Here is a 17950-nt window from a genome sequence, read left to right as displayed (position 1 = left end):
AATACTGAATAAATATTAACTCTGTGTGTGGAATTATTGTTTAATGAAAGAAACTGATAATAAATATTTGGTTTATTGTGTTTATTTCTCTGTGAAGCCAAAATGATTCTGTTACTTGTGATTATAAACTTTAATGTTTTAAACAGAATTTTTTTTTTGTTCTATTTTATAAAAATTTTTTCACCTGATTTTATTTATTTTTTAATTTATCTCATAATAATTATTTCAATTTATTCATTTTAGATTTCTATATTTTTATTGAACTTTAAAGATGATCATATAGAACATTTTTGGTTCTGTTACTGTTTTTATATTTCACTATATTTATCTATTAAAGTTCATTTAATTAGTTTTAATTTTAATTATTTCTATAGTTGTTTATCAGTTGAAAAAAAATACATATTTTTAAATCTATATTTACTTTTTTCAGATGTGAATTTATAAATGTATTATTGTTTTAAATATTTTCATGCTGAAAAGGAGCATCCTATTGGCTGCTGACATTTTGAAAGGACCAATCATGTCTCAGGAGTCTTGTCCTCTCTGCATCCAGATTCTGTCTGTGATCGTTATCGTCTGTTTCGGACTTTACTGCATCACCATGGTAACCAGCTGTCACTCTGTTAGCATTAGAACTAGCACTGAAATCTTTACCTTGATGATTAGAATTAGCATTTAGCATTAGCCAGATTATTGTTAATCATTAATAAATGTGTTAAGTGTGATCAGGTTGGCCATGTTGGTGTCTGTCCTCTGGTCTCTGTCCCCTGGTCTCTGTCCTCTGGTGTCTGTCTAGTGGTCTCTGTCCTCTGGTCTCAGTCCTCTGGTCTCAGTTCTCTGGTCTCTGTCCTCTGGTCTCTGTCCCCTGGTCTCTGTACTCTGGTGTCTGTCCTCTGGTCTCTGTCCTCTGGTCTCTGGTCTCTGTCCTCTGGTGTCTGTCTAGTGGTCTCTGTCCTCTGGTCTCAGTTCTCTGGTCTCTGTCCTCTGGTCTCTGTCCTCTGGTCTCTGTCCTCTGGTGTCAGTTCTCTGGTGTCTGTCCTCTGGTCTCTGTCCTCTGGTCTCTCTCCTATGGTCTCAGTCCTCTGGTGTCAGTTCTCTGGTGTCTGTCCTCTGGTCTCTGTCCTCTGGTCTCTCTCCTATGGTCTCAGTCCTCTGGTGTCTGTCTAGTGGTCTCAGTCCTCTGGTCTCAGTCCTCTGGTCTCAGTTCTCTGGTCTCTGTCCTCTGGTCTCTGTCCTCTGGTGTCAGTTCTCTGGTGTCAGTTCTCTGGTGTCTGTCCTCTGGTCTCTGTCCTCTGGTCTCTCTCCTATGGTCTCAGTCCTCTGGTCTCAGTCCTCTGGTCTCAGTTCTCTGGTCTCTGTCCTCTGGTCTCTGTCCTCTGGTCTCTCTCCTATGGTCTCAGTCCTCTGGTCTCAGTTCTCTGGTGTCTGTCCTCTGGTCTCTGTCCTCTGGTGTCTGTCTAGTGGTCTCTGTCCTCTGGTCTCAGTTCTCTGGTCTCTGTCCTCTGGTCTCTGTCCTCTGGTGTCTGTCTAGTGGTCTCTGTCCTCTGGTGTCAGTTGTCTGGTCTCAGTCCTCTGGTCTCAGTTCTCTGGTGTCTGTCCTCTGGTCTCTCTCCTATGGTCTCAGTCCTCTGGTCTCAGTTCTCTGTCCTCTGGTGTCAGTTCTCTGGTGTCTGTCCTCTGGTCTCTGTCCTCTGGTCTCTCTCCTATGGTCTCAGTCCTCTGGTGTCAGTTCTCTGGTGTCTGTCCTCTGGTCTCTGTCCTCTGGTCTCTCTCCTATGGTCTCAGTCCTCTGGTGTCTGTCTAGTGGTCTCTGTCCTCTGGTCTCAGTCCTCTGGTCTCAGTTCTCTGGTCTCTGTCCTCTGGTCTCTGTCCTCTGGTGTCAGTTCTCTGGTGTCTGTCCTCTGGTCTCTGTCCTCTGGTCTCTCTCCTATGGTCTCAGTCCTCTGGTCTCAGTCCTCTGGTCTCAGTTCTCTGGTCTCTGTCCTCTGGTCTCTCCTATGGTCTCAGTCCTCTGGTCTCAGTTCTCTGGTGTCTGTCCTCTGATCTCTGTCCTCTGGTGTCTGTCTAGTGGTCTCTGTCCTCTGGTCTCAGTTCTCTGGTGTCTGTCCTCTGGTCTCTCTCCTATGGTCTCAGTCCTCTAGTCTCAGTTCTCTGGGCTCTACCTGTGGTCCAGTACTGATCCGGTCTCTCCTGGTCTCAGGGCGCCTCCTGTCGGCTTGCCACAGCCTTCGCCTCCTTTCGCCTGTATGAAGTCTGCAGGAAGGGGGGGGGGGGGGGGGGGGGGGTTATCTAAGGCAGAGGAGAGTTGGAATAACCTGACAGTTCTTGTTTGAGGCTCACCTGTACTCACCTGTTGAGACATTAATAACGTCAGCAAAGGAGGTGACTTGAAATGTGGAAGACTGATCAAAACTATTGATTATGGTATTGATAGATGAGCCATCAGACCAGGTTCAGACTCTTCATCTTTGGACACAGATTCTGTGCGTGTGTAATAAACCACCTTCAGTATTTTCATATTTTATTTAATAAACAAATAAAATAAATTTAATCTACTGGATGTGACATTCAGATTTACCTTCAAAATAAAAGTCTGCCACGCAGTCAAAATGACAGGAAGAAGGAATGCACAACACTATCTCTAATAAGGTATTTCACAATAAAAAGCCTTCACATAAATTAAACATATTACTTCCTGCTGAACTTTAACAAAAAATGGGCATAACCTTCAAAATGAAAGCCCTAGGGAACATTCTGTTACTGTTACTACCTTCAAAATAAAAGTCTGACATTCAGATGAAAAAATATGAATTTCAGTGATACAAAATCAGTCAAAATAAAAGCCCTAATTAACAGACATTAGTATTCTTTAAAATAAAAGCACTCAAACTATAAAACTATGGCTTCAGGTCAAGGGTTATGGTAGAGTTAGGGTTAGGGGTTAACCCCTAACCCTAACCCAAAATAAGAGCAGGCAAGAATAATCAATATTTTAAAAAAAATCATAATAGGCCTTAAAATTATAATACAATTTGCTTTTTCATCTAAATAAATATCTTATATTGACAACAGTTCACAAATGATTTCTATATGCAATACATTATTTATTATATTAAATTATAATCAATAAATAGAAATATGTCATAAGAATTAAAGTTCTGACGTATGAAAAACAAAATAAACAGAGATCATTTAAGGAGAGAGGTTTCACTGCGACAGGTTACTCAGGCTCCGATTGGTGGAGAGGAAATTTCCCATGAAGCTCGGCACCTGCAGACCCGTCGCTATGGTGAAACCACCGCACCAAACCTGCAATGCAATTTTACTGCTGTTACTACTGTTAGTACTGTGATACCAAGAGTACAAGTACTTCACTGCACAGTACTGCACAAATACACAGGACAGATAAACAGTGAAATACTCCTGCAATAAACAGTACTACACATATGTACACACACTTTATATGTTTATATTTCATACATTCAATGTTAGTAACAGTCCTCCAGTCATTCACTAAACACAACTTCTATTAGACCAAAGAAGAAGCGACAACATTATTATTAAACCATGAAAAAAGAGTCTACGTTTCCATTAAAGCAAAAATACCACAGTACCACTACAGTATAGTACTGCTGTAGTAGTACTGTAGTACTCACAGTGAAGGCAGAGACAGTGTAGGATTACTGTAGTTTTACTCTAGTATTACTGCAGTACTCACAGTGAAGGCGGGGACAAGCGGCTGGCTAAACTTTGTTTTGAAGGAGTGAAGAAGACGAAGTCGATTGACGTCAATAAATGACAAATCGCCTGAAACACATAGACACATCAGATCAATGTGAAGACAATGACAAGCTGATAGAAAGCTCAGGTGACACTGTAAACGCTGTGATGGTTAAAATAAGTTGTGAAATACAGTGAGAGGTTGAACTGAAAGCAGTTGAAGTGTATGTGCACTGTGAACAGTTGAGTGAACTGAAGTTAGCTGAAGCGTGAAACTGAAAACAGTTAAAGAGTAAAAACTAGTTTTAAACTTCTAAACTTCATAAATTTTAATAAAAACAATACAAATATTTGTTTATACCATTGTCGTAGTCGCAGTAGATTCCAATTCGTTGAGGCAGTGGCCAATCCAGTGCTTTCGCTCGGTTGTTGTGTTTGATGGCGAGCGAGCTCTGCAGCCATTGGCTAGCGTGGAGACACCACGAGCTGGCGCTCTTCCCTAATTGGTCAAAGCGGCCCAGGCTGGCCCGATAGGCCACACCCACACTGAATGATTTCCAGTCCGCCAGGGGGCGGAGCTCCCAGTAGTGGCAGCCGCCAATCATCTCCTGGTCACCTAGGAGGTGGAGGAATAAAAAATATTCAAAGTCTTGAAAATAGAAAATATGTATTTTTAATGTGAAGAAAATTTTAAATAACAAAATGATTTCAAAATAAAAGCCAAAGAGAAAAGGCACCAGTCTTTTCTGTTGTACCTTTAAAATTTAAGTCTACTATTCAAATTATTCTTGTTATAAATGTCAAAATCAAAGCCCATGCTAATAATTAACATTGGTAATCAATGATAGAACTTTTTCATTTTCAATTAATGTTTGATGTCAACAATTCACAAGTATTTTGTACATTTAAATTATAATTCTAATATTTATTTTCTCCAATTTAAATGATTATGAGTATTTTAATGTATGTTAATAAATCGATTTCCTCCAGAGTTTATATTTAAAGGACATTCATTGGCAGGATCAGTGTAGTACCTAGTACTGTGTACGACTCTCCAGCGAATCTGTCACGTCCAGCTCGACTTCCTGCCGTCTTATTGGGTGACGGTGTGGCGCTTCTGCTGCTAATGAAATAAAATACAATAAAGTAAACATGTTACAGGCGAAAGAGTGAAAAACAGTTTCACTTTCCACAGAATAAAAATAAAAGTCCAGCAACGTGAAGAGCCAATGAGGTTGTGTCGAAGCAGTGATGCAGCAGAAAAGATGATGTAAACATGAATAAACAACACAAACATTGTAATACTGGAAAATGGAAATTAATTTGTGTCAGAATTTGGACAAATTTGTACAAAATATACAAAAGTCTTACATCAAAACTTCTATTTGATAATAGTGTAAACATAATAGTTTTCATAAAAATTACAATAATTGCTCTAAAGTAAAAATGTGGTTAAGACTGTGACTTTAATTAAAAACACTAATTTAAAGTTTTAACATAAATTACTGTAAAATGACTAAAATATCTCTCACCCTGTAATTGTCTTATCAAACAAATCTACAGGAAGAAACCGGTGATTTATTTTGATTTAAGTTTAACCTGTTTACAGATAAAATAATAAAATAACAACGTACAAATATACGTTAAAAACATGTTGGAGTTCAAAAAATACAAAGATGAAGCTATTATTAAAGAATTAAATGCTGATGTGATGTCAGCAGTGATGTCAGCAGTGATGTGATTGGCTGCATGAAGGAGAGATGGTGGATGAAAAAGGTGACTGGTGACACAGCAGTTGCTAAGCAACCAGACAGCGAAGACAGTCTCTACCTGAGGGAGTCGGAGAGGACGCAGTACGGAGACTGAAGAGGGACAAAAAGGTTAAAGAACAAACAAACAAACAAACAGCAGCAGAGAAAATACTGAAATACTGAAGAAACAAGTTTTAAAGTTATAACTACCTGTCCACCTGTTTTTGTCCATCTTTACCTGTCCCACCTGCACCTGTCCCACCTGTACCTGTTGCACCTGTACCTGTCAACCCCTACCTGTCCCACCTGCACCTGTCCACCTGTACCTGTCCACCTGTACATGTTCCACCTGTACCTAGTAGTAGTAATAACTAGTGCGTACTAATGTAATAATATAGTAATAATAACTGAGTACTGATTGGTCAGCTGTGATGACATCATGAGATGGTCTCTGGTTAATATAAAGATGTTTTGTAAATAAAAATGTAAAATTTTCACCTTATTTCCGCTTTGTGTTTTTGTCTGTTCCCTCCAGTGTTGTTGTTTATTATTGTATTTATTGTTGATCTTTATTGTTGTGCTAATGTATTGTTTATGAGTTTATGATGTGTTTTAACCAGCCTGTGGACAAGACAGATTATTATTATTATTATTATCATTATTAAATCACATCATGTATCATGTACCACATGTACGTATCAGTACTTCATGTACTTGTGCATCATTAGTTTCAGAGCTGTAATATAAAGCTGAAGAATATTAGGTTTTGTATTAACTATCTATTAGTGTCTGATTGGTTCTCTTCATAATCAAATCATTATTATGTGTTTGTGTAAAATACATTTATAGTGTTTATAATGATGACCTGCAGTAAACATGGCCGTCTACACGTCAACAACACAAATATATAAATAAAGTTTTAAAGATTAAAACTTCATAACTGGCACGTTTCTTCACCTGCTTTTACTTTCTTTGCCTCTGAGTCTGGGGTCATGACCTTTGACCCCCTGAGGCTCCCAGGTCACCGTGTCACCCTGAACCTTCAGCTCAGCGTGGGCCGTTGACGCATCGAAGCCAAAGTTAAATGCTGCAAATAAATAAATAAGAAAAGAATTTCATTTTTAACTTTTGGTTTTGATCTTTGAGTTTCACATTTTTTATCTCTCTCTCTCTCTCTCTCATTTTGTCTTAATGTCTCTCGCCCTGAAATGAGGAGTTCAACTTTACTTCTGTTTTTACTTTATGTATTTGACACAGTGAGACCTCTCTTTCTTTTAACACAACTTTGTTGTCTGTCTCATTCTTCACTCCTTCAAACAATGTCCACTCATCCGTCCATTCAACCATTCATTCATTCATCCTTTCTTTCATCCACTCATTAAACCATTTGTTTGTTCACCTCTGGTTTCCATGGTGACAGGCTCAGAGAACTCTCCAGCTGCTGTTTTGTTTTTTGCTCGAACTCGAACAATGACAAAGCGAGAGTCAAACTTCAGACCTGAAAGACATTATATATTTTATAATAAAACTATTCAATTTAAAATCCAATGAAATGGCATCCCGCAGAGCCGATGTCGTCCTGATGCTCCAGGTTAGGACAAGAATTAGATTCATTCCCTGTCCATACGGGCAAAGCGTACAGTAGTAGGACCCCAAGAATAAAGATTGATCTCCTTCCACACCAAAAACTATTAAAGTTGGGACCAAATCAGGTCCAGTGCTAGCTTAAGGTTAAGGCTAATGGTTAAGGTTAGCTTTACAGGCTATGGTGTTATGGAGTCACAATGTAAAAAAATTCTAACTACACTGATGGTTCAGTACTTTTCAGGGTTAAGGTTTACTGTGACCTCTGACATCTCACCTGAGATGGTGACCTGAGTCTCTGTGATGTCAGAGATTTTTTCCCAGCATGCCTCTCCTGTGGCTCTCAGTGAGCTGTCGCGGTTCGTTTTTTTGTATTCGAGTTCGTAGCGTTCATTTGGTGCGTTGATACCCTCACTGTTGGCCTCACTGGCTGGTCGCCAGGCAACCGTGATGTTGTTGTCATAGACAACACAGCTCGAGAAGTCAATCTCTGGAGCTCTGGGTACTGTAAAAAATACACCGTCAAAACAAGAAACGTTTCCAAAATCTCAACTGTCTCACGCCATCGTCATTAGCAGATGGAGTTTGCTCAGTTGTCATGGAAAATATAAATGTTTGAACTTCCTGTGATTCTAAGAAAATAGCACTGAATCATGGGACATTCACAGGTAAGATGACCATTGAGTAAACTTATGAAGACCATTTGTTATGGTAAAAAGATCAGGAACAAGTGAAAACTGAGTTAAAATTGTTTTATCAAGGAAGAAAAAAGAAAATATTCAAGATAAAAGACAAACACAAATCAATAAATAACACACTGTAAATAATTATCTTGACTGTAAAAATTCAAAATAATTATAAAAATAAATCTGAAAAAAGTTTAAAGAATAACTTTGAAATAGGTAGAGAGGATGAAAAGATTAAAAAGATGAAACAAATAAACACAAAATCAAATGATAGTGTTGTTTTATTGTTGTTGATCTTTTGTTTATTATTGTGAAACTTTCATTTTTCATTTCTATTAAATTTTCTTTTGCCAGAACTTGATTTTTATTTCAGATATTTAATTTTGATCTTTTAAAATTTTATTTAAAGACAAAAGACAAAGACAATAACATAATAAATTACAAGTAAATTAATTAATAAAATAATAAACAATTAGGAAGTGCATTTCCTGACTAACAGCTGAAGTGTAAAACTGTGTTTTACCTGAAGAAGCTGAACTGTGGAAAAATGAATTCGCTGATGTCTCACCTGGCAGGAAGTGAAGTCGTTGAAGCCCCACCCTCTCCGCACTGAAGTCAACGGTGAATTGTGTCATGTTCTCCGACACTGCTGGACGAGTTGTCAGCCGAAACGCTGGAGCCATTGTAACCCTGGGAACAGGAGGGGGCAGGGTACCGACGGGGAGGGGGGAGTGTTACGTGTTAGTGTTTTGGGGCGGGGTTATGTTGTCAGGGGGCGTGGTTTACATGCAAATGATTTCAGAGCTGCAATTTATTTATAAAGCTTAACTTTGTTAGTTTAAACATGAAGAAGAAAGAAAATAAGAAATTTTTAAACAATTAAATAATAAAAGATTTTAGATAAAATGAATGATAAAAGTTTAATTCCAAAAAACAATGACTGCAGAAAATCAAAAACAAAAACAAAAATAGCAAAGAGAAAATAAAAGACCAAAAAAAAATAGAAAAAATAGATAAAGGAAGAAAAAGAAACGAAAACAAAAGAAAAATGATTAAATGATATAAAATGCGGCGACAACTGAACAATGACAATAAACAGGATGAAATTTAACTAAAAATGACAAAACTTCAGCATTTAATAAACTATATATAAATAAATATAAATATAAATTAGAACAGAAACTTTATTTCATGTTCATATTAAAATATATTTTAACTGTGAACAAACCTTTCTTTGATTTGTTTTGCAGCCTGAAAATGAAACAGATAAAAGAAACTTTAAATAAGTGAGTCTTATTTAAAGTTTGATTATAATATCAAAGTTGTTTTATTCATGTTAATGTTTGTTTACTCTGTAGTTTGTCAACTACCTGCAGGAATTCTTCTTCAGTGGTGATGGTCAGTGTTTGATTTGCAAACTCCAGCAATTCTTCACATGAAAGCAGAGCACACTTTCCCTCCGACAGCTGCTTCTGAAAAACAACAACAAACCGGAAAACTATTTTCAAAAACTCTGAAATAAACGGGAGATGACGAGACATAGACAGAAAACTGAGAGTTAAAAAAAATTGACAAAATGAGAAACTTAAAGTTTGTCTAAAAACAACTAGCCCTAACATTTTATTTATTAAAAAACATAAAAAGTTTGAAATGAACAAAATAAAAAAAATAATAATATTGAGTCAAACTAAATAAATTCAAATTCACCTGCAGCTCCGCCTCCTTTCTGCGCTTCTCCTCTCTGATGATGTAACGGAGCTCCGCCCCCTTCTCCTCCAGGGCCGAGCTTAGCTGCTCAAGCTCTGCCTCCAGATCTGACATCACCTTACATGACTCCCCCTGATTGGACAAAGTTTTTTTGTTGTTGTTGTTGTCACTGTTTTTTTACGTTAATATTTTAATATTTTCCCGCCTCTCTAAGCCCCTCCCCCTCAGCTTCTGACCTGCAGTCCTGCCAGTGTGTTATCGACTGTTTCCAGGAAGTTTTGGAGCTCCTCGTTTTTATTGGCTAATGTGCTAATGATCCTGCGCAGAGCTTCCTGTTTACAAAACAAAAAAAAACACAAACACGTCTTTTATAAAGACATTCACACAAATCTGTTTCCATAGCAACTCGAGTTCACCTGAACATCACCTTGTGTTTGTGACATCACCAGCAACCAGCTGTAACAAATTTACCTGAAAGTGTCCAACAGGTGAACTGATCAATAATCCGTGACATATGACCATGTGACCTTTCACCTGCATTCACCTGACTCATCAATAATCTGAAAGGATTGATTCATTTATAATCTGAAAGGATTGATTCATTTATAAATAATACATGTTGAGGTTATTGGGGGCGTGGGGTGGTAGAGCGAGGTAGAGTTACACTGACAGAGAGAGAGGTCGACTTACATAGAGAATGAAGGAGGTGGAGTTACAGAGGAGAAAGAAAAAACCTGAACAGAAAGATTAATCAATAACCTGCTGATCAATACATTCTTGCTGATACTGACTAGACCAGAGAGAGAGAGTCTTATCTGTAAATCCCTCATTCAGAGTGATGCTCACTCTACCAGAGAGAGAGAGAGAGAGAGAGAGAGAGAGAGAGACATAGAAACTGAACGGGAGAGAGAATGAACAGCTAACCGCTAACAGCTAGCTAATCCTCTCTATCGCTCTCTGTCCGCGTGCTGTCTATGTGACTGAACCTCAGCAGACTAATCAGATATTATTGATCATCAATCGATCCGATTCTTACCTTCTGAGAGTCCATCACAGAGAGAGAGAGAGAGAGAGAGAGAGAGAGAGAGAGAGGGAGAGAGAGAGAGAGGGAGAGAGGGGGAAGATGTGGGCACTGACAGGAAGTGAAATCACATAACATCACAGCTTGACTTCCTGTCTGCACTGTCAAAATAATGGTCTGATACTGAGATGGCAACCCTCTGACGGGTTTTAGTGCGGATGTAATTTATTATTTTATTTATTTTTAGCTCAGTCTCAACACAAACAGTATTAATACACGTGACACAGCATTACTCTATTTTATTCACTATTAACCATTAAATAATATAATAATAATAATAATATTAATAATAATAATAGTAATAATAATGAGTTAATCTCTATATTCATATGAAGGTGTAAAATAGTAGAAATAACATTCATCATCTGAACACGTTTACATGTATTTTATTTTTAAAAACTGGTGAAATTTTGGAAGCATTTTAGTTTACATTTAGTCATACTGTAATATATACAGTGTATATTGACAGGTCAGTGTATATACACACACCATCGTATATACACACACACACACACATATATGTATATATATGTGTATATGTATATATATATATATATATATGGTATTTATGCTTGAACAGAACTGAATCCAAGAAAAAATGAAAATACAGAATTGGATGTTAAAAACTCAAAGTGGCTCCGTCAGTTTTTCTACAAGCTACGACACAATGATAATAATAATAATAATATAATAAACTTCTCACCTTTCAGCTGATGAAACCATTTTCCTCCAGTAATAGCCGAAAACTTCTCCGACACATATTCACTAATTTATTTACAGTATTTATTTCATTATTAACGTTTACACTTCTGGCACAAAAGATCATGGGATACGGGAAGAGAAGGGACGTCAAATATTAACGTTGAATTAAAAAAAAAAAAAAACAATTTCTTTATGGTGTAAACAGACATGCCCTCTGCTGGTCAATCAATTAAAACAATCAGAAAATCAAATGAAAATACAGAAGAAACACCCTCAAAATAAAAGCTCACAAGGACAATTAGCAGTCATTTATGTCCTTCAAAGTAAAAGCTGATTAAGACAGAGACTTTTGGTATATATTATATATATGGAATATTGTTCTGGTGGAAACCTTCAAGTTAAAAGCTAACAGAAGTGCAAACTTCAAAGACACTATAAAATAAATATCAGTCACATTTTACAAGTTTAACTTGTCATTTCTGAGACACAAAACTCTTGTTATGTTAACTTCTCAAATAATTGTCTGCGATATACGAGATCGTAATATTCCATGAAAAGTTTTATTTTGAAATAAATACAATGTGAGAGAAAGTTCTGAGCGTACATTCTCTGTGAATCTCATGTCCCTTCAAGGCCTCCGTACAAGCACAAACTTTATTACTTCATTGAAACACACCAATAAAAACACACGGCCCAGTTTGCACCTAAAATGTTGAATTTTATTTGTTATCGTCGTAACATTTCACCAAAAAGTTTTTGCCTTTTTCCTCCAGCAACATAAAAACAGTGAAAATCAACTTACAGCCATGAATAAAACTGTGGAAACGTTTTGGCAAAAATCATTTTGTTTTACATTATGTGCTTCAAAGTTAAAAGGTTTTAAGGTTTTACAGCAATAACTTACGTTTTACAGTGTTATTAGTTTCCAAGGCGACACAGAGCGGGAAGTTTTCAGCAGTTTCCTCAAACCAGTTTCAAAGTGTTTCAGTTTTAAATTTCTACAGTTCAGTCGCAGCAAACTTCCCTCCCTGGAGTAAAAGCAGTTTGTGAGTGAAGAGTGAGGTTCTGAGGAAAACCTGTTTCTGTGACGCTACCAGGTCCTGGTCTGAACCGGTCTGAACCGGTCTGAACCAGATCCAGTTAGAAAAATGTTAGAAAACTGAACTGGTGATTTCAGATGAGGAAATTCTCAGATTTTTTAAAGTTAAATTTTTCATCAGATCTTCAGTTAAAAAAAAAAAAAAAAAATTCATCACAGTTCAGACCTTCACGTTTTTCATCGGAACCAAACTCCATTCAAAAAAACATGAAAACTTCCAGAAGAGCAGAATCAGCTCAGACGCTACAGCTAGCAGGAACATTGTTATCATTATCATCATCGTTATGTCACCATGGTAACTGTCATCATTAAGGGTGGGGGCGGGGCCATGCAGGGACACAGGCAGAAGGGCGGAGCTAAGCGCTACACATCATTTTAGTGGTATAAAAACATAAAAAGTTCTTTTTTAAAGTTTTCTCTCTTTGAATAAAGAAGCTTGACTGACAGGTGAGAGGAGCCAATGAGGGCAGAGGAGGGAGGTGAGGGGGTTGGGCTAGCACTTAAATACAGATTCACTTCCTGTACAGTTCAGTTCACAAACACTTTTCTCCCTCCATATTTACACTGTCCCAACTGGGGCAGCCATTGTGTGTCCGGATTCTTCACACTGATGTCACGATGTACGAGCCTCGCTCGCCACCGCCACCACCGTTGCCACCGCCACCACTGCCGCCACCATTGCCACCGCCGCCCTCTCCACCCTTTGGCTCCCGTTTTTTGGTGACAGGCGTGGGGATGAGTGAAGGTCGTGTGGGGGTAGTTGATGATGATGTCGTGCTGGTTGCTGTGGCAGTGGTGGTTACGTCGGCGTTGCTCTTCCTCGGGCTTGGCGTGTAGTTGAAAGGGCTGACTCGAGCAGCCACAGCACCGCTGCGCTGCTGACCGCGCTGCGGCTGCTGTTGTTGTGGTTGCTGCCGGTCAGGGGGCGGCGGCTTGTCGTCAAGGCTTTCACAGCTGCGACGCAGGTTCAGGTTGGAGGAGGAGGAAGAGGAGGAGGACGGGATCTTTGAGGGGGCGGGGCTGTCGATGATAGGTGGGGCGTTGGTGGCGGTGGGAGAGCGGGCTGAACAGGAAGAGGAGGAGCGCGGGTTGTTGACCGGACAGTCCTCCAGACGAACCCACACATCCTCTGATTTGTCGGTGAAGCTGCGGCCGGCCGTCGAAGTGCTGCCGCTCTTCACCTTCCTCCATGTCCCCTTCGACCTCATGGCGCCCTCCTCCTCACTCCGCCCCTTTTCGCTGGACTCTGAGGACGCTGACAGTATTGACGACGAGCTTCCTGTCCGTTTCCATGTCCCAACGCGTGGTAAGGATGTTGAGTGTTTCCCGCCACTCCCTCCACCTCCACCGCCACTGTTTTCCCGCTTCCACGTGCCGGTGCGGCTGAAACGTGATGATGTCACTTCCTGTGGGCGCGAGGGGCTCTCAGAGTGTGAGCGGTTGACGTCGTGTCTCCTAGTTGTTGGCGGTAGCGGTGTGTCAGGACTGGACGGCGACTCTGAAGCGGCGGCGGCGGCTGCAGCGGACTCCTCCAGCTTCCTCTTCAGCGTCGGACTCGGAGTCTCTTTGATAAAGGTTGACTGGCGAACAAGCGCCGGCTTCTCAGGCTCTGCTTTCTGCTTTTTTGCTGCCACAGAGCCGCCGACCCTTGAGGCTGACTCGCTCCTAGGGATACCACCATTGCTCCTCGCTGCTACGCTCTGCTTGGCCGGCCTGGAGGTCGAAGATGATGATGACGCACTTCCTGGAGACGCTGTGCGTGGCAGCTGCGACAGCTTCCCTCCTTTCTGATTGGCTGCTGTGGAGGAGCGAGACGGCGTGGAGTCCCGTGACGACCCGCCTCCTCTGTCGTCACCGCTGCCCGGAGCTTTGGCCACGGCTGCTGCTCTGGGTTTGCTCCGCCCCCTGGCTGCTGGCTCTGCCCTCGGCTTTCCTGTGATCAGACTCCTGTACACCTTCTTCCCGCCTCTCACCGCCTTCGCAGCCTCCTCCTCCTCTTCCTCTTCCTTCTTCTTCTTGGCCTCCATCGTGCTGCGCTCTCCTGGCTTCAGGATCCTTGCTCCTCGTTTCACCTCCTCCTTCTCCTCCATCTCCTCTTCTTCTGCGTGGTTATTGGCCGTCGGGAGCCGGAATGGTGAGCCTACAGACTTCAGGGAGAGGACCGAGTCTGAGTCTGATGATGGTTGGCGGGACAGCGACGAGGCAGCTGCGGCAGCGTTCAAGCTGCTGACGATGGAGTTGGCGCCCTCTTGAATCGCCTTCCAATCAAACGACTCTGAATCCGGGGAGGCGGGGCTTCTCGGCGCCTCTGAAGGCTCCTCCTCAGCCAAAATGCCATCATCGGCTTTGGGAACAGGAAGGGCCGTGGCTATGGCGGCGGGGGCAGCAGCAGCGGCAGCAGCTTTCTTCTTCTTCTTCGGCATGGCGGAGCTGATACACTCCTGCAGCAGATCGTCCTCGGAGTCGATGCTGAGCGAGCTGAGCGACGAGTTCCTGGAGAAGCAGACAGGCGTGTCCTCCACATGGAAGGCTTTGGGGGCGTAGCCACTGGCTGCGGGGGGGCGGGGCTTCGACTCGGCCTGCGTGGGAGGAGACTTTGTTCCTGCTTTGCCTCCGTCTTGTTGCTCTGGCGGTGGTGGCGCAAACTCCTTGTTGTTGTTCTCCTGGTCGATGTCACTCAGCGAGCTCAGCGAGGAGTTCCTGGAGAAGCAGACAGGCGTGTCCTCGATGGCGAACTTCTGCTTCTCGTCCGTCGCCATCTGATTTGTCGCAGGTTTAGTTCGAGGGAAGACGGCCGCAGTCTGCTGCTTCCTCTTCCTGCCTTCTTCTTTTATTTTCTTTTCCTCTTCATCCTTGTCGCCCCCACCATCGTCTTCGTCAAAGTCAAGGGAGCTCAGCGAGTCATTGCGTGAGAAGCAGCACGGTGTTCCCTCGATGGGCGTGTAGTGTCGTGGCGAGTCGAAGGCGAACCCTGGTTTTGCTTTAGTGGCTGTTGCCGTGGCAACACCGTACGCCACCCGCTGGGGCATTGGCTTCACTGGCGATGTCGGCTTCTTCTTTTGTTGCTGAGAGCAAAGAGGAGGCGGGGCTGGAGGAGGAAGAGGAGGGGGGAGGGGCGGGGCTTGGAGATGCTCGCCATTTGCTGCCGCTCTGATTGGTTTCCTGGGTTTGGCTTTGGGCATGGCGGCACTGATGCACTCGGCGAGAATGTCATCACCGTTTTCACCCTCGGGAAGTCCGGGTCGCCTCCTTTGGGTGGAGGTGGGCGGCGCCAGAGGTATGACAGCTGCTGCCTCCTCATTTGGCGGAGAGTCGATGGTGAGATCACTGAGCGAGGTGGCGGTGGAGAAGTTGAGCGGTGTTCCCTCCACGCAGTAAACTCTCGGCACCTCCTCCGGCGGCGGCAGCGGCACATCCTTCCTCTGCTGTGATTGGGTGCGGCTTTGAGGTGGGAGGAGCTTGTAGACAGGAAGCTGGCTGGGTTTCCGTGGCACTGCTTGTTGCTGTTTCTTTGGTTTCCGTGACGACTTAGGCATGGCCATGTTGATGCACGCCTCCAGGATCTCGATGTCGTCGTCGTCGTCCGACTCGTCGAGGATCGGCTTCGCCACCTCCTCCTTCCTCTCCTCGCTCACTCCCTCCTCCTCCTCCTTCTTCTTCATCTCCGCTGCGATGTACGGCTCATCCAGACTGAGCGCGCTCAGACTGGAGGCTCGGGAGAAGCCATGCGGCGTGCTCTCGGTGGCGAAGTGCAGCAGGACATCAGTGCTGCTCTCCTCTTCGTCCTTCTTCTTGGCTGTCTCCTCCTCCTTGGTCTTCTGCGTCTGCGGAGGCGGCGGCGTCTTGGCGCGGCTCGGCGGCATTGTCTGTCCGGGGCTGTCGGGCAGGTCACTGGGGCTGACCACGCCACTCGGCACGCCGCTACACGGCTCACTTGAGCGCACGGAGCTGGCGATGGAGGAGGTGGAGAAGCTGTCGAGGGAGCTGACGGATGTGCAGCGGCTGAACATCAGCGGAGTCTCCTGAGCATACGGCTGCTCTGGTGGGCTTTTAGGAGTCCTGGCACCGGATGATGATGTCACATGGTGGTGGTGGTGGTGGTGGGCATGGCCGTGGTGGTGGTGATGACCTCGTCGCCCTCGTGTAGAAGGAGCGGCGGCAGTCTGGCTCTCTGCCTCCTTCTGCTGCCGCTGCTGCTGCTGCTCATGTGCGTCTTTCTCACTGACAGGAAGTGTCGGGTAATCGTTGCCACCTCCGCCACTTCCACCCCTCCTCTTTCTCCCGATGACATCACCATCCTCTTCCTCCTCCGATGACAGCGATGACAGCGAGCTGCCTCTGGAGAAACAGATGGGTGTGTCCTCCACACAGTACGTCTGCGTTGACTCCTGGTTGCTTTTAGACACTCCCCGATTGGCTGGAGGAGGAGGGGGTCGGAGCTTACTAGCAGAAGTGGAAGCAGGAGGGGGCAGGGAGGGGGCGGCAGTCTCTTCTGACTTGAACAGTGGTTTGCGGGCCTCGGTGCCGTACTTCAGGCTGTAGTCTATTGGCTGTTCGCCTGTCGAGTCACTGCTGTAGTTTGATGTTGCCGTGACAACAACATAGCGCGGCTGCGGAACAGATGCCATGCGGCTGCTCGCTCCCGATTCGCTGCCGTCGTTCCTCCGCCTCAGCCTGGCGTCCTGTCCGTCATCATCGTCACTCTCGATGCCGCCGCGGTGACTCGGACTCTGTCTCCCAGAATTCAGCTGTTCATCAGAGTACTTCAGGCTGTAGTTGATGGGCGTGTCCAGTTCTGCACCATCATCATCAGCCATGTGATTGGCGCTGCGGATCTTGTGGGCCAGATCAGCCGGGTACTTCCTGTAGACGCAGCACTTGTTGGCTCCGCTCTCGTCCGACGAGTAGAACGGCTCCGATGAAGGTTTTGTCTTGCCACGGTTGCCGTAGCCGTCGGCGCTCGTCACACTGTTGAGGCTGTCGCTGGACGCTCGGACGCTGGGTGGGAAAACCGGCCGAGGGTACGCTGACTCCTCCCCTGTCCTCTTTGATCCGTCTCCATTCTTTGGGCTTGACAGCACTGGCGTGTTTGCATATGAGCGCGTCGCGTTCCCTCCTCCTCCGGCGCCATTACAGCCCCGCCCCTTCCTGTGTGCAGCCTTGGGGCTCAGGTTGTCGATGTTGTCAAAAGTTTCAGACAGCTGCTGCGCGTCCAGCTCCTCGAACAACGCCTTCTGTTTGCGGGCTTGCAGCGATGGGGCACCGGCACCGGGTGACACCACACTGGCGTCCTTGTAGCGTGCTGGGCGGTTGGCCATCAGGTTGCGCAGGGCGGCGGCGCTGCCCATGGCGATCATCTTGTGACGGGAGTGGATGAGGTTACGCAGCATGCCCACGGCACCCAGCTCCCATAACGCCTCCTGGTCTTTGGCGTCTCGAGCTGACAGGTTCCAGAGCGTCCCGCAGGCGTTGGACACGATGGTCAGACTGTGAGACTTCAGGTGCTGCAGCAGCGTCGGCAGGCAGCCATGCTCCCGCAGGATCTGCCTGTGAGACGACACAGAGGTAGCACAGACACATCAGGATTCAGCCGCTCGCCATCCATACCGTTTATCTGGTG

The 17950-nt window shown here is 44.0% G+C and overlaps 2 protein-coding genes across 4 annotated transcripts in view; both read right to left on the bottom strand.

Moving 5' to 3' along the window:
* Positions 1–2508: 2508 nt before the first annotated feature.
* On the bottom strand, positions 2509–10600 carry fsd1l (fibronectin type III and SPRY domain containing 1-like). Of its 2 annotated transcripts, none has more exons than XM_056404363.1 (13): positions 10485–10600; positions 9685–9780; positions 9449–9580; positions 9112–9213; positions 8970–8992; positions 8310–8431; positions 7333–7560; positions 6871–6969; positions 6429–6558; positions 4755–4843; positions 4082–4336; positions 3719–3807; positions 2509–3309 (listed from the first exon to the last, which is right to left on the bottom strand). In XM_056404363.1, the coding sequence occupies exons 1-13, from the start codon at positions 10497–10499 to the stop codon at positions 3208–3210; spliced, it is 1482 nt and encodes a 493-aa protein (XP_056260338.1). In that variant the 5' UTR covers positions 10500–10600; the 3' UTR covers positions 2509–3207. The 2 variants fall into 2 exon arrangements, with proteins under 2 accessions (XP_056260338.1, XP_056260340.1); XM_056404365.1 differs by having other exon boundaries at positions 4755–4840.
* Positions 10601–11772: 1172 nt separating this feature from the next.
* Positions 11773–17950, bottom strand: part of apc (APC regulator of WNT signaling pathway) — a 21590-nt gene continuing 15412 nt past the window's right edge. For both annotated transcript variants that reach the window (XM_056402971.1, XM_056402970.1), the window contains one exon: positions 11773–17877. In XM_056402971.1, coding sequence (XP_056258946.1) covers positions 12933–17877 — 4945 coding nt within the window. In that variant the 3' untranslated portion in view covers positions 11773–12932. The remainder of the gene's footprint in view (positions 17878–17950) is intronic.

This window comes from Seriola aureovittata, chromosome 18 (assembly GCF_021018895.1).
Source record: "Seriola aureovittata isolate HTS-2021-v1 ecotype China chromosome 18, ASM2101889v1, whole genome shotgun sequence".
NCBI lineage: Eukaryota > Metazoa > Chordata > Actinopteri > Carangiformes > Carangidae > Seriola > Seriola aureovittata.
This window is presented reverse-complemented; position numbering and strand designations above follow the sequence as displayed.